This window comes from Diabrotica virgifera, chromosome 1, assembly GCF_917563875.1.
Source record: "Diabrotica virgifera virgifera chromosome 1, PGI_DIABVI_V3a".
NCBI classification, from domain to species: domain Eukaryota; kingdom Metazoa; phylum Arthropoda; class Insecta; order Coleoptera; family Chrysomelidae; genus Diabrotica; species Diabrotica virgifera.
Genome location: NC_065443.1, coordinates 305,670,609 through 305,688,085, shown reverse-complemented (window position 1 = coordinate 305,688,085; position 17,477 = coordinate 305,670,609). Strand labels below are relative to the sequence as shown.

General features: G+C 31.7%; 1 protein-coding gene across 1 annotated transcript; it reads left to right on the top strand.

The window, feature by feature from the left end:
* Positions 1-232: 232 nt before the first annotated feature.
* On the top strand, positions 233-14,795 carry LOC126885922 (uncharacterized). Its single transcript, XM_050652732.1, has 3 exons — positions 233-536; positions 4,591-4,740; positions 14,480-14,795. The coding sequence occupies exons 1-3, from the start codon at positions 476-478 to the stop codon at positions 14,734-14,736; spliced, it is 468 nt and encodes a 155-aa protein (XP_050508689.1). The 5' UTR covers positions 233-475; the 3' UTR covers positions 14,737-14,795.
* The last annotated feature ends 2,682 nt before the right edge of the window (positions 14,796-17,477 follow it).

Sequence of the window (17,477 nt, the reverse complement as noted above, 5' to 3'; positions counted from 1 at the left end):
GCTTTATAATTATTGCCTTTGACCGTCAAATAAACGTTTAACATTCTGTTGTTTGATATGTGCGAACGAGTTTAATACTTAATTTCGGCTGCCAAAATTCACGTAAGACTAGAACATTCAGTTCAAAATAATAATAGCCATAACGAATTAAACCAGTTATCTAATACAAAAAGTAAATATATGTGAGGTGAGTTTTTTGCCCGTAGCTACGCGTAGTTTACATGTACGCAACTTTTCAGTGTATCCCCGTAGCTGTAGCTTTCTATTAGGATATAAACAATTCCAAATATAACTTTATTAATATGTCTATAATGTGACCTTAAACCCCACTTTTCTGGAAAATTCTTTATCTAAACTACGTCGACTTTTATTTTTTTGCCGACCAGTCTTATCACCAGGTAGTTTACATATTGTAGTTGAATCTGCCTTGTGTCAACTGAGTTATCTATATTTGGTGTACGCTAAAACATTAAATATGAACTCCTTGTATTGGATTTTGCCGTTAACAGTGTGTATATTTTATGGATTAAATGGAGGTATGTACCTATTATAGTATTAAAAATTATATTCTTGTTCTCATGATCATTTTTCAGTGCGTCACAGTTTTTCGATTTCTCTCTAATGCATTAAGTTAGATGAGACGGAAAAAGCGGTAGGTCCGTGATTAAACACAAAAATAATGCAGCATTACAATGGTTATATACATAAGATGTCTATTCCTAACCTACGTTTGATTCGTTGATATTTAGAATGCGCGTTTTTTCTAGCCAATCAAATACAAGTATTACGAACATTTGACGAAAACTTCGTTCATTTTGGCCATTTTTTAGAAGTGTCAAAGAGTCAAGTGACGGTTATTATTCAGGTCAGTATTTTGTGTACCTGTCATTTTGAAATTTCGAATTCGACTTCCCTTGTGTTTCACAACGTCTTTGTGCATTTTTTTGTGTTTTGGTTTAGAATTTAGTTCGTTAAAACTTAGTCATTGGCGTGAGGAGACTAGAGACATTTGAGATGTACCGAAGAGTGCTAAATATCTCATGAGTAGATAGAATAGCCAACGTGGAGGTAATGAGACTTACGCATAAGGAACGAGAAGAACTAACAAATAAGAAGAAAACTGAGATATATGGGACATGTGATGAGAGATGTATATCTAATACTCCAGGTCATTATGCAAGAAAAAGATCTATAGTAAGGAGACGTAACTCATGGCTGAAGAACCTTAGGAACTGGTTTGGATGTAATAACAATGAATTATTTAGAGCCGCGGTTTCAGAAATAAAGATCGCTCTGATGACTGCCAACTTTTGAAGCGGAGACAGCACCTAGAGAAGGAGATAAAAACACAATTAATGGATAGTTTTGTGTCATTTTTTAATGTTTCCATATTTATAAATTTAATTAACAATATTGTTTACTTTTTAATTTTATTCCCCTTTATAAAAAATACCTACATGTTAACATATTGTGTAAAAATCAAATATACTAAATTACTAATTAGTTTAATTCCACCAGCTTTTCACCTATGGCTAAGTACGATTCTAGCATCTGTCAGATTCGTCAATAATTACATGAAATAAGTCTCGACACACCCAATACAGTATATGACGTCATAATTAATGACGCACTGAAAAATGATCATGAGAACAAGAATATATCATTTAATTTGTATATTTTTACACACTGAGCTTAAATGTAGTTCTTCTTACTTACTTACTTACTTACTTACTTAGTTATCAGTGGCTCTAAGATGAGAATTCCGTTCGAGTTCTTGATGATGTTTTCATATACATATTCTTATTCAATCTTCTTTTATTCCAATTCCTCACCCAATATCTAGGACTAGGAGTCCTTCTATTTCTAGTAAAGGACTTAACAGTAAGATATTAATAACGAGCGGCTGCTTTTCCTTCATTCTTTTCAGTTGCCATCTTAAAAATCACTTCACAGCTCACAATAATTTGACAATGAAATAATAAGTGTTCCAACTGGATATACAGTGTGCCAATTTGAAAAGTGCCACCCTCTATAATTTGATCCCTATAGAAAATCTAAAAATACCCAAAAACACCTCAAATTTATTTGTGAGTGGGACCTTTTGTAGACCAGTTTTCAACCACATTACATCAACCACTTTTTTAAAAATACTGCATACATTTATTTCTTTTCAGTACTTTTGGAAAAATCAAGTAAAAGATTTAAAGTTATTAAGTACCGAGTTCAGAACTCCAAAATTCTTTTGGTATTGAACTCCAAATTGATTTTTTTTACTATTGAAGTATTTTTTGGAGTATTTTTGGAAAAATCAAGTAAAACCGTAAAGATATTAAGTATCGAGTTCAGAACTTCAAAAATAGGTGGCACCACTCTCTTAAATTTGTCAAATACGTCAAATTTATTTGTGAGGGGGACATTTTGTAGACCAGTTTTCACCTAAATTACATCAACCCTCTAGCGGGGGCGGACACAACTCCCAAAATCTTTAATAGAAAGGAGGTTTATTGATACTTCATTTTAACGGTAATTCAACCAACTTTTTAAAAATACCACACACATTATATTTATTTTTAGTACTTTTGAAAAAATCAAGTGAAACCGTAAAAATATTAAGTTCAGAACTCCAAAATTTTTTTGGAGTAGGTAGGTATGGAACTTTAAATCAAATTTTTTTGAGTATTCGAGTAGTTTGAGTATTTTTTAGAGTATTTTTGAAAAGATCAAGTAAAACCGTAAAGGTATTAAGTATCGAGTTCATAACTTCAAAAATATTTTGGAGTATAGAGTCCAAAATTTTTCCAACAATACTGAAAAGGAATATAATATATGTGGTATTTTTGGACACATGGTTGAACAACCTTTAAAATGAGGTATCACTCAACCCCCTTTCCATTAAAGATTTTGGGGGTTGTGTCCCCCCGGCTAGAGCGTTGATGTAATTTAGTTAAAAGCTGGTCTACAAAATGCTCCACTCACAAATAAATTTAACGTGTTTCTGCATATCTTTAGGTTTTCTATAGAGACTAAATTATAGAAGGTGGCACCTTTTCAAATTGACGCACTGTATTGTATATCTTTAATAGTCCATGTAGTGAGACCGCTCCCGTCTGAAAAAAATTTCTGATTCGGTTGCTTTGTAGATTCCTATTAAAAAATGTCCCCTTTAAACAAATCTGAAGGGTACCGGGCGGAATTTTTGAGCAGAAATTGTTTAAACAATTTTTTTAAACAAATACAAAACATCATATTTTTTGCTCTGAAACATATATTTTTAGATTTTTTGGGCCAATCTAAACAAGAAAGGTATCTTATAATTTTTCTCAGAAATTGATAGCTTTGGAGTTATAGGCGATTTAAAATCAGAAAAATGCGAAAATACGTATTTTCGAGGCTTAAAAACTCATATTTAAATTAGTATTTTTGAGGTTGCCAGATACTTAGATTGAAGACTGAACATTCAGCTTCAAGATTATGAAGAGTGATCGTGTCTAACTTTAATTTATACCGTTGTTTTTTAATTGTTAAATATGCGTGTTTATCCGATTTTTTTGCCTCTAGAAAAATATTTTTCTAGATTATTTGTGACATTCTAAATAAAATAAGTTTCTTCCCATTTTTCTCAAAAGTTAACAGTTTTTAAGATTAAGCGATTTAAAATCCGAAAAATGGCAAAAAAACGCATTTTCGGATTTTAAATCGCTTATAACTTTAAAACTATTAACTTTTGAGAAAAATGTCAAGAAACTTATTTTATTTAGAATATCCCAAAGAATCTAGAAGAACTATTTTTCGGAGGAAAATAGGAGATTTTTTAAACGGAGCGCGCTGCACCGGCAAAAAAATCGGATAAACACGCATATTTAACAATTAAAAAACAACGGTATAAATTAAAGTTAGACGCGATCACTCTTCAGAATCTTGAAGCTGAATATTTAGTCTTCAGTTTAAGTATCTGGTAACCTCAAAAATACTAATTTGAATATGAGTTTCTCGAAAATGCGTATTTTCGCATTTTTCAGATTTTAAATCGCCTATAACTCGTAAACTATCAATTTCTGAGAAAATTTACAAGATACCTTTCTTATTCAGAATGACCCACAAAACTCAAAAATATATGTTCCGGAGCAAAAAAAGGTGATCTTTTGTATTTGTTTAAAAAAATTGTTTAAACAATTTCTACCCAAAAATTCCGCCCGGCACCCTTCAGATTTGTTTAAAGGGGACATTTTTGAATAGGAATCCACAAAGAAACCGAATCAGAAATTTTTCCAGACGGAAGCGGTCTCACCACATGGACTATAAAGCTTTCTTGTATTCTTTTAATTGCTATATATTTATTGTCCACCAAGATGGTTTTTATTTATCTCGTCATTTTCCCTTTCAAGTCTGCTGCTGGCGTTTTCATGCTTTAATATCGTTCTTCATTCGTTATTTCTTGTACCGTTTTTGATGCTAGTCTCAATTTATAAAGTAAAGTTATCAAGTCAAGTATAGAATGCCGTAAAATAACTAACTTTGTTACTAAACTATTAATATTTTTGCCAAATGCTTCATCAATTTTCAAATAAATTGTATTATTATCTGTTTCAGGCCAAGCACTGCAGCAATCAGTGCAATGTTATTCATGTGCAGGTCCAAGAAATAGTACCAACTCTTCATGTGCCACCAACATCACCAGATTAGGAGCTAGAATAACTCCGAACTGTACAGGAACCTTCTGTTCGACGTTTTTGACAAATAGTAAGTATAAAACTAAACGGGATAAAATAAGTTAGGGTGCGTTCATAACGGAGACCATCGACATCGTATCGTATCCTTGCCTGGAGCATAGCATCATACTCTTCATGTTCGTGATCACACTTAAAATGATGCATTTATTTTACCTGTCGATCGATACTGTGGTACGAGCGATACTAGGGAGCGAGGGTCGCCAGTGGCGTAGCTAGCCCCACAGGGGCCCCATATCAAAGATTGTCGCGGGGCCTTTTCCACGACTGCTATGGGATAGGCTAAAAATATGTTTAACAAAAGAAGCAAAGACGCTTGTATAGAATATAATAGAAATATGCTTTATTGTCACTGAAAATGTTAGAATTGTATGGACAAAGCTTACAAAGAGTCGAAAAAAAAATAAAAAATACAGTTTACTGAAATTACATAAATCGTTAATATTATTACAAAATAACAGATAATGAAATAAAACAAAACAATACAGGGTGTTTCATTAACAACTGTAGATTCCTGGGATCAGAATATTGAGGTTAACCCAAATCACCAACTCCGAAACTAAGAGAGCTGGAGTTCTTTGAAGATGGTGTCTTTTAATTAGTTTTTTTTAATACCTCTAGAATGCTTCTATTTAGAAAAACGAAAACTGGTAAGTCTATTTATCTTTTAGAGATAAATCGATTTCAAAAATTGCGAATTTCTAGTACCGGCCATATGCGTCCCTTTTTGGTTAACTTTTAAGCATTTTTGACACTGGATTATTAAATTGTGAGGCATTCTAGTAGTAAAAGTTACTCTTGCTTTAAATCGGTAAGATACACCTTTGCAAAATTTAAACAAATTGTAAATTGCATAATACAGCCTTAGGTACTGATAAGTTCTGCGAATAACACCCAAATATGTATAGATAATAATAATAAACCTAATAAACCAAAGTCGCAAAATAGATTTGAATTTTTGAGACTCATTGTTTGAAAACAGTTCAGTTTTTTAAGCCAAGGGTGAATGGGCATTGAAAATGAGCGTAAACAACGAAGCTCTGTTATTATGGTATAACGGAGAGCGGCCAGCAAATAGATATACCTAAATACAAATTATAGATGAAAAATAGTTTACACGAAAATATACGCAAACAATGCACACAATTTGGCATTATACATTACACAATGTCTCACAAACAGCCAACGGTGAGTAGACAGTAAAAAGTAGCTTGAAAACAAAAAAGCTCTGTTGCTATGGAATAACAGCGAGCAGTAGAAAATAGATAGTTACCTGTATATAAATATAGTTTATCTACAGGGTGTCCAGAAACTGTACCGTCAAACGAAGACAGGACATTCCTCAGATAATTTTAAGACGATTTAACCCAATTCACCTAGTCCGAAAATGCTTCCTAAGGGAGCTAGAGCTATTTGAAGATGGAGTGTGGTATTTAGTTTTTCTTAAATATCTCTAGAACGCTTCGATTTAGAAAAATGAAAATTGGTACACTTTTGTGTATGAAAATGAAAAATGAAAATTGGAATATTCTAGCATTTAAAAAATATTGAAATTAAAACTCAATTGTATCCTTAGCCTTTCTTAACATTCTGCTTTTTGACTCATTCACTTTTGTTGGATAATGAAAAAGTTAGGTACTTTGACAACTAGCCATGTTCTTCATTAATACAGGGTGTTTCTAAATAAGTGCAACAAACTTTAAGGGGTAATTCTGCATAAAAAAATAATGACCGTTTGAGTTATAAACATACGCCTGCAAATGCTTCGTTTCGGAGGTACAGGATGTTGAATTTTTCTTACACACGAACGATTTATATATTGCTCTAAAACCGGTTGAGATATGCAAATGAAATTTGGTGGTTTTTAAGAGGCAGTTATTGCGCATTTTTTGACATACAATTATGTATTCTATATTCACCATTGGCGTGCATACGGGTCATATTACCTGTATGCACGCCAATGGTGAATATAAAATTTTTAGTTGTATGTTAAAAAATGTGAAATAACTGCCTCTTAAAACCTACTAAATTTTATTTGCATATGTTAACCGGTTTTAGAGCAATAAATAAATCGTCAGTTTGTAAGAAAAAATTCAACATCCCGTATCTCGGAAACGAAGCATTTGCAGACATATGTTTATAAAGCAAACTGTCAATATTTTTCATGCAGAATTAACCCTTAAATTTGTCGCACTTATTTAGAAACGCCCTGTATTGATGAAGAACCTGGCTAGTTGTCAAAGTACCTAACTTTTTCATTTTCCAACATAAGTGAATGAGCCAAAAAGCTGAATGTTAAGAAAGGCTAAGGCTACAATTGTGTTTTAATTTCAATATTTTTTAAATATTAGAATATTCCACAGTGTGTTACGAACTTTCAGGAAAAAACACAGTGTTATTGTTACACCCGGTATACAATGACATTTACCTGTTCAGCAACACTATTAAGACATCGATATTCTTAGAGAATAAAGCTATATGTATGTATGTATCGGTTTTAGAACGTCTTTCGACGTTGTCCGATGCCTAACTTCCACGTCCTTCTATCATCCCATTGGCCATCTCTAAGATCCCTTGCACTCATTGCTTTGGTTACCAATTCTGTATATGTTGTAGATTTCCCAGTGTGCACATTTAATGTTTAAGGCTTCGTTAAAGACTGTTAGTATTTTGGACATTAAATTTTCATTTTTTTTTCCTCCGTTACTCCAGAAATTATCAACGAATCTTCTCTTCTCTTCTCTTCCATCTCTTCATATTTCGTGGCAAGGTTTTCAATATTATTTTTATTTGAATTTGCAGTCGTTTCAATATTAGTACACTGCGTCATTAAGTTGTTCAATTTTTCATTTATGACTTCAAACTGTTCAAAGATCTTATTCAATGTTTCATCAGTTTTCGCATTCAGCCTTGGAACAATTTTATTTAGAATAGTTTCCAGCATACCTTCATCCAGTGTGCCAGTAATACTTTTACTTCTAGTTACCCCTTCTTTCCATGTCTTTTTGGGTCTTCCTCGTTTTTTGCGGTTTGGTGGTACCCACTGCATGATCTTTTTGGGCAATCTTGTGTCTTCCATTCTTTGAACATGACCATACCAAATCAACTGTTTCCTCTCAATATCTGTTGTTAAGTAACCATCTGTTCCAATTCGTCGTCTTACTTCCTCATTTCGAAATCTTTCCCTACGGGATATACCTAACGATCTTCTAAACACATCCATTTCTACAGCTTCTAACTTTTTCCTGTTGTTCTCGGTTATTCTCCAAGTTTCTGCTCCGTAAAGTAGGCTGCTTTTAATAAGCGTTTCATAGATATTGTATTTTCGCTGTATTCCTATTTCGGAGCTCCAAAGTATTCCATTTAGGCAGCCAATTGTTCTTCTAGCTTGTGTTACCCTTTTCTTTATTTCCCCATCGTCTTTTCCCGTTCTATCGAAGATTACTCCCAGGTACGTGTATTCACTACAGGATGTGATTTGTTCATTATCCTCTAGTTCGATATTGGATAACTCAGCTCCTATGGGTAGGTATTTAGTTTTTTCCACATTAATTTCCAAGCCCCACTGTTCATATAATAAAGCTATAACATATTGAAAAAATCACTAAAATCGGACAACAGGTTTAGGAGATTCGAAAAATCAAAAAATACCCATTTTTAAGGTGTCCCGATTTTTTTGGCCAAGAGTGTAGAAGCGCTCGGGAGATATTTAAAAAAAACTAATTACAAGACGCCATCTTTAAAGAGCTCTCGCTCCCTTGGGAAGCATTTTCGGACTAGGACTGGGTGAATTGGATTGAATTGTCTTGAAATCATCTGAGGAATCTCCAATTTTCGTTTGTCTGGAGAGTATTTGGACACCCTGTATTCACTTCATTGCCATTTTTTAATGTGTTTAATATTATGTTAATTATATATACTTTATCCTGTTTATTTGGGTTTTGCTCTTATAGGCCTGGATCCCGCGTAAAAAAAGTTTATTAATAACAAGCTAAAAATTTGTCTAATAGCTTAACGGTGTATAGTCTGATAAACTTTGACGTATGGGAACACTGTAACAGGAGAAGTTTTAATTGTGGAACGTTATTTTCATTGCGGTACGTGTCATCCTGAGAAGTTTATGAATGTGAAAACTAGCAGGTTGTTTTTAAGTTTATTCAATAGCAAACTTTATGGGTCATTCCATTTCAAATCACTCAATTTTGGAGCAAAAAAAATTTTGGACCTCCGATTTGTCTGAAAATTGGTATATAGCTTCTGCGGGACGTACAAATAAGATATTTAAGGTCAAAAAATCTTCTTCTCCTTTTTTTCTCAAAATGTTATTTTATGCGATTTTACAGTGATTTGGTGTTTATTTATACAAATTTGCATTTTCTATCGTAAAGTATCAATGAAAAACATAATATTTTAATAGAAAGGACTCAAAAATGTCATTATATGGCATTATAATAAGTTACTTTGATTCAAAACAAGCTTTTGATCAAATTTTATAGTGTAGAAAACGTTAAAATACCGTTTTTACATTTTTCTCCATTCCCAAAATACATCATAATCGATTTGGCTGAAAATTTGCCCACAGATAGACAAAACATAGGACTTTAAGTAGTGAGAAGGATTTGAATTATATTGCAATACCAAAAAAGTTACACGCAATATTATAGTCAAAAATATAGGCGTCTACTGTAAGTAAAATTTACTCGAAAATATCGACCTCACGACAAAAATTGTTAAAAAGAAATTGTAATAATTGTAAATACGATTTATTTGGAACAATTTCAGTTCCTACCATTTTTGTCGAAAAGTTAAAAATGGCGGAGATATTGAGCCAAACAAGTTCTCTTTTAAAATCAAGATGGCGGCTAACGTAACGGAGGAATTCATTCGTGATTTTAAATTTAGGCTACTATTGACTCCCTTAAAGATCAGAAAAATAAAATTTTGGGCAGCTCGGCATTCAAGGTCAAATGCTATCCCGACTGGACTAATATATACTTTTGAGTCTGATATTACTGAATGTAACTTTTTTGGTATTGTAATATAATTCAAATCCTTCTAACCACTTAAAGTTCTATCTTTTGGATATCTGTGGGCAAATTTTCAGCCAAATCGATGATGATATATTTTGGGAATGGAGGAAAATGTAAAAAACGGTATTTTAACGTTTTTTACACTATAAAATTTGATCAAAAACTTGTTTTGATTCAAAATAACTTGTTATAATGCCATATAATGACATTTTTGAGTCCTTTCTATTAAAATATTATGTTTTTCATTGATACTTTACGACAGAAAATGCAAATTTGTTTAAATAAACACCAAATCACTGTAAAATCGCATAAAATCACATTTTGAGAAAAAAAGAAGAAGACGATTTTTTGACCTTAAATATCTTATTTTTACGTCCCGCAGAAGCTATATACCAATTTTCAGACAAATCGGAGATCCAAAATTTTTTGCCTGAGTGATTTGACATGGAATGTACCTTATATACTATATGAAAAAAATGTGTGTCCGACAAATATGTTCGGCATTTTAATGTCCGACACGTAGAACATGTCAAATGACAGGAATTATATATGTTGGTGGTAAATAGCAGTCTCATTTTTGCATGAGAGTTTAATGAAAGGGTAACAAATCAATTGGAAATTCTATCTGACAAAATACATGGAACGTTTTCGTAGTCTGATGTTCGAAACCTGTAACCTGTTCCACAATTAAAACTTCCCATGTTCCAGTGTTCCCATATATCAAAGTTTGTCCGACTAGACACCGTTAAGCTATTAACAAATTTTCAGCTTGCTATTATTAAAAAATTTTTTGGTACACAGGATCCAGGTCTATGAATTCGGTCGATAATATTACATTCCGTGATTTATTATAGAAGAGTCAATTTATAATTTGAAGTTCTAATTCTAAGTTCTAAGTCCAGGGCGCATCTGTTTTGAGATGGACGTTGAGAGGTGACTCAAATTTTTTTGCAGAAATTGCTTGAAAATAACTCAAATAATAATATTTGAGTTATCCTCCCACTCAAATTTGTCCGGAACATTGTTTAAATAATCAAAATGTCAAAATATGAAGGAAAAATTCGATTTTTTTATTGGTTTTTTGTTGTTCTCAAGCTATTTCCTTGTGGCATTTTTATAATGAACTATTTTAAATGGGAAATAAGCCACAAGTTTACCAAAAAATTAATTTATTAACGTTTCGACGCCCAAGTCGGGTGTCGTTGTCAAAATACAAAATAATACTAAATAAACAAAAATGTTGCTTAGTAAAAAATTCTTCTAATAATTTATTTAATCTGACTCATTTATATCGGCAATTCAGGCATGTATTATACATTTTAAAGTAGAAGACTTTAAAATTGATATTGCCAATATTGATGAGTTGCGTTCCTGGGACGACTTTACTAAAAGATAGTTCATTCGATTACATGAAATCAACCCCAACTCAAGAATATCCGCCACAAAAAATCATAGCATGTGATCTGTCTTTAAAAAGACAACAAATGCAACGATGGCAGTAAAATCCTCGCGCTAGAGATTCCATAGTAAATCACGAGGGAAAACCAGGAAAAAACCTCGTGATACTATCCCGACATCGTAAGTATTTGGGCTTACATTTAGTTTACTCTCAAAACTAATACCAAATTCTGACTTTAATGTATGTATGCTATTTTAAATTATAAATAATATTAATAATACATAGACATTATATAAATAAAACTAAAATATAAAATATGTACTAACTCGAGATGTATTAATTAGTAAGTCATTAACATTTGGTAGAATTTGGAATTAGTTTTGAGAGTAAACTAAATGTAAGCCCAAATACTTACGATGTCGGGATAGTATCACGAGGTTTTTTCTTGGTTTTCCCTCGTGATTTACTATGGAATCTCTAGCGCGAGGATTTTACTGCCATCGTTGCATTTGTTGTCTTTTTAAAGACAGATCACATGCTATGATTTTTTGTGGCGGATATTCTTGAGTTGGGGTTGATTTCATGTAATCGAATGAACTATCTTTTAGTAAAGTCGTCCCAGGAACGCAACTCATCAATATTGGCAATATCATTTTAAAGTCTTCTACTTTAAAATGTATAATACATACCTGAATTGCCGATATAAATGAGTCAGATTTAATAAATTATTAGAAGAATTTTTTACTAACCAACAACATTTTTGTTTATTTAGTATTATTTTGTATTTTGACAACGACACTCGACTTGGGCGTCGAAACGTTAATAAATTCATTTTTTTGGTAAAATTGTGGCTTATTTTCCATTTAAAATAGTTCATCGGTTTTTTTATTATAACTTTAAAACTGTTCATTTCTGAGAAAAGTTGTACTGATATAAAAGTCGCGTAATTAAATCTTCTACAATATAGAAGTGATTAAAAATTCAAAAAATAGTCAAACTTGTTGAAAAATAGCAATAATTGCGAAAATAACCATACAAAAACAAGTATTGGCATTTTACGTTTTTCAACCATTTATGCTGCACTTAGGACCTTCATATTTTACCCAGAAAAACTTTATGATATAGTAAAATAACACTGTAAATTTCATTAAGATCGGTTTAATAGATTTTGCAAAATAAATTTTGCAATCCAGCTTTCGCCAAAAAAAATTCATTTTTTTAATGTTGCAGGACTGAAAATAAAGCAGATAGCAAGTTGAATTTTTTTTGCTTAAAGAAGTGTACTGTACCTTTCATTTTCAATTCTCAAAATTAAAATCGATTAATTACCACGGTGTCAGGAAATTTTTTAAATAAACATTAATTTTTAGTTCAAATATGTACTTTGTAAACGTTAAGATGTTTAATTTTTTTGCATAAAAACGGCGCCGCATATGAAAAAAAAGCAAGAAAAATTTTTTATCGTAAATTGAACGAGGAATTAAAAAATGATTTTTAGTTTGACATATCTCAGTGGCGTACTATTTTTCTCTTCAAAAAATTCAGACTATTACCCGTACGCGCGCCAATGATGAATACAAAATTCTTCTGTTACCTGTAAAGGAGATAATTTTAAACAATTCTTGCAGCTTTGCACCTAGTTGAAATGGTATTAGTAATATTTTCTGTTATTGTTCTAGTTTAGTATTATTATATTGGATAGTTCTGGATGATGTATTAAGAAATGAAAAATATGCGCCAAGATGTTTTATTTTTCTGCATAAAAACGGTGCATCATATGAAAAAAAAGACAAGAAAGGTTTTTTATCATAAATTAGACGGGGAATTTAAAAATAATTTCTAATTCAAAATATCTCAGTAGCGTACTATTTTTTTCCTTAAAATAATTCAGACCATTGCCCGTAGGCGCGCCAATGATGAATACAAAATTCTTAATTGTATGTCATAAAATTCGTAATAACTACCTCCTAAAACTCACCAAATTTAATTTTCATAGCTGAACTGGTCTTAGAGCAATAAATAAATTGGCAGTTTGAAATAAAAATTTCAACACCCCGTATCTCCGAAACTAAGCATTTGCGGACATATGTTTATAGAGCAAACTGGCATTAATTTTTCATGTAAAATTAGCCCTTAAAATTTTTCATAATTATTTACTAACACCCTGTATATGAATAAAGAAAGTGATTGCTAAAAAAAGTTTTATTTCAAAGGATAGAGTATGTGTTTCTATTTTGCAATAAACAAATTTATTTATTTATATCGAAATGTAATAAAAATTAAAATGTATCAATCATTATCAAAGGTCATTGGAATGCCCAATCAGAGCAAACTATCCGCTGTCCTGCGCGTAGCACCAATAATTTTAATGTTTATTTAAAAAAAATCCTGCGAAATTTATTTTGCAAAATCTATTAAACCGATCTTAATGAAATTTACAGTATTGTTTTACTGTATCATAAAGTTTTGGTGAAATATGAAGGTCCTAAGTGTAGCATAAATGGCTGAAAAACGTAAAATGCGAATACTTGTTTTTGTATGGTTATTTCGCAATTACTGCTATTTTGCAACAAGGGTGACTATTTTTTAAATTTTTAACCAATTCTATATTGTAGTAAATTTAATTACGCAACTTTTATATTAGTACAACTTTTCTCGGAAATGAATACTGTTAAAGTTATAATCAAAAAACGAAGAAAAATATCAAATTTTCCTTCGTTTTTTGACATTTTGATTATTTAAACAATGTTCCGGACCATTTTGAGAGGGAGGATAACTCAAATATTATTATTTGAGTTATTTTCAAGCAATTTCTGCAAAAAAAATTTGAGTCACCTCTCAACGTCCAAATGTACTAATATTGTTACAGATGCGCCCTGGGCCTGGATTCCGTACACTGTAGATATCTACACGTCGCTTTCTAACTATGTCAATTTTCGTAAAAATATTTGAATTTTTAGCTTTAATTGAATTATTTTCTAGTTTTGCTAGGTTATACTCTAATTAATGCTGAAGTGACACTTAGTAAAACAAGAAAATGTTTGAATTAAAACTAAAAATTCAAATATATTGACATTGATAGAAAGCGATCGGCGCGATGTCAATATATTTTAATTTTTAGTTTTAATTCAAATATTTTCTTGTTTTACTAAGTGTCACTTCAGCAACAATTAGAGTATAACCTAGCAAAACTAGAAAATAATGCAATTAATGCTAAAAATTCAAATATTTTTACGAAAATTGACATCGATAGAAAGCGACGTGTAGATATCTACAGTGCACGGAATCCACGCCCTGATCTAATAATCATTCATCTGTTTAAGGTACTGTAACAAGAGGATGCGTTTTTGTAAGAACATGTCCTTACGGGCAAACCTGCAACTTCTGTAATAGTACCAACTTCTGCAACAATATGACTTACCCAACATATCCGAATAAACCAGGGTATCCAGTTTATCCTAGCTACCCAGGTCATCCAACACACTCAAAAAAAGGAGGAGCAGAAGAAATTACCGTAAGCATAACAGCATTGCTTGTTTGTGCCCTATTAAACCTAATAATGCCGAAGCTGAATTTATAAACACTTTTAATATAAATGTTATAAATAATTGTTTTTCAATAAAAGTTATTATTCTGAAAGTAGTTGTTTTTGGAACTCTTTAGCGGCGTATTAATATAATCTATTATTTATGGATTACTGTCGAAGGCCACACGATCAACCAAAAAAGAAGATGAATCTGGTGATTTTTCTAGGGGCATTATTGGGTGTGAATCCGATTTTTGAGTTTAATCCTCCTAGTGTAAAAATGGGGTATAGTAATTTTAATATTGATTATTTTAGCGCTCTCTGAACTAACTAAAATAAGACACAGCTCTTGTTTCGGTTCACAACGAAATTATTATTTATTAATAAATATTTTCTTTATGGAGTTTTTACATTTTGACAGACTAGACTACTACGTGGCTGTAAATTACTATACAACCAAGCACGCGTGCTCATAGCCAATATCGCCAATATCATTGTTTATATAGGGAAATATAAATCTCCCTATATAAACAATGCCAATATTAAGAGGAAAGGCGCAAAATGACGCCTGTCAAAATTTTCAATGTGTTTTAAATGTATTCATTTTTTTTCGAATCCTGAGAAAACTAATAAGTATTTTTTCAAAAATTTAAACGCAGAATGAAAGATTACATTATTACTGAGGGCCGAAAGTCCCTAAAAATTTCTATAATGTTTATTTTAGTAAGTTATAAGGGTGAAAATAAAAGAGAAAATTTAGTGTGATTTTTAATTGCAAATATTTCATTCAAAAGAAACTTTTTATTTATTCTTTCGGCCCTTTCGACCCTCGGTAATAACGTAATCTTTCATTATGCTTTTAAATTTTTCAAAAATACTTCTTAGTTTTCTCAGGATTCGAAAAAAATGAATACATTTAAAACACATTGAAAATTTTGACAGGCGACATTTTGCGCCTTTCCCGAGTAAACAATCATAAATAACAAATCTTGCGTCAATCAATAGTTATTTTTTCTACGAGCGTGCAAAAATGTCTACTTTCGCGCATGTATTTTAGTTTAAAAAGTTTCACTTTTCCGCACGCGTGTTACTTTTCCGCACGCGGTTTTTACTTTTCCGCACGCGTGTTAATTTAGATACGTTAATATGGCCTTAAAGTAATTATAATACATGCAATAAACTAATATTTAGATATTATTTACCAATTTATTTCAAATATATCTTATTGTGTTCCTGTTTTAATGAAATTAACGCGACAATTCGATGAAATAAAATTATTTTGACATAATATTCGAAAGTCAAATCGGAAGACAATAACAGTCGTTTTGCATCATTGTTATGGAAACCAAGATCGTCGTCATGCTAACTAATTATATTGAAAGTTTGGTTTTGACAACCTAGTCAAAGAATTAATTTGTGTATGTATTTTCATATTAATTAAATTAATTGATTAAGATTTGGTAATTTTTTAAAGACTCTTAGAAAAAATATTGTTACTAACTATTGCAAAAAGTCTCTTTTCCGCACTCGACTGCTTGCCGAACTCCCGCTTCGCGTCGTTCGGCAAACTGCAGTCGCGTGCGGAAAAGAAAGACTTTCTGCACTTGTTAGGAAAATAACTATATTTACACAGCAGTATAATGTATTTATTGATAACAAATGAGAAAATTGTACAAAATAATAGTTATTTATGTATTAAGAGCGAAAAGTGATACATTATTGCTTGAGAGTAAGGGTTTGCTCACTACGGAGAGCAATGGATTGTATCCTTGCTCCCTGGTATTTATTTTCGTGAATTCTTACTATATATTATCGACTATATTATCGAACTATATTATCGATCACTATGTAAAATAAATACATTAGTTTAAATGCGAGAATTCACGAAAATAACGAATATAAATACCAGGGAGCGAAGATACAATCCATTGCTTCTCCGTAGTGAGCACAACTTAAGAGTTACCGCTCGACGCGTAGCGGAGAGCGGTAATTACTCGAAAGCAATAATGTCACTTTGCGCTTGTAATAGGTACATACCTACAACATTTGTTCTACAATCAGTTAATAAAATGAAACTATTTTTAAATAATTAAGCTTATTGTAACTAATTTATATCTGTTTATATTGTAATGTGTTTGTATTGTATGGTTGTACGGTTGCTACGGACGACGAGCGTAAAATCAAACTTTATGAGCTAGAGCGATAAAGTGACGGTATTCAGTAAACGTCAACTTTTCGTTGCCATTGACAAGCGAAAAAGTCTTCTTTATCAAGTGATTGTAGAAAAAAATATTTTAAGGAAGTAAATTCCACAAAATTTTAATGTACACTCTCACTATTTTCAATTCCTTTATTTAATGAAAGAGTAAGTTTATTTGAGCTGTTAAATAGTGTGAGATAGGAATTTTTCTATTGTACGTTTCCTACTCTGAATCTGTCAAAATGCGTCTGAGTTAAGTGAACGGAGTTTAGTAGATAAACTTATATTTAACTTATAACGTGAAGTAAAAACTCCATGTGTAGTTGGTATAAAATTTAACGCTGTGTCTAGCTACACGCTAACGTGTACGCAAATAAAAAAGTTGGGTACACGCGAATTAAACTTCATCAAGCCAGTGACGTCATTATTTAGCATGCACAGCGACTTTATATTTTGGTACACGTTATTTTGATATGTTTAGTGTTTGTTGTTTGCTCGATAATAGTTATTTATGTACCAAGTCAGTAAAGTGACTCTTTATCAAACGAGTCTAATATTACGAGAAGAGCGAGCGTAGCGAGCGAGGCGAGTAACC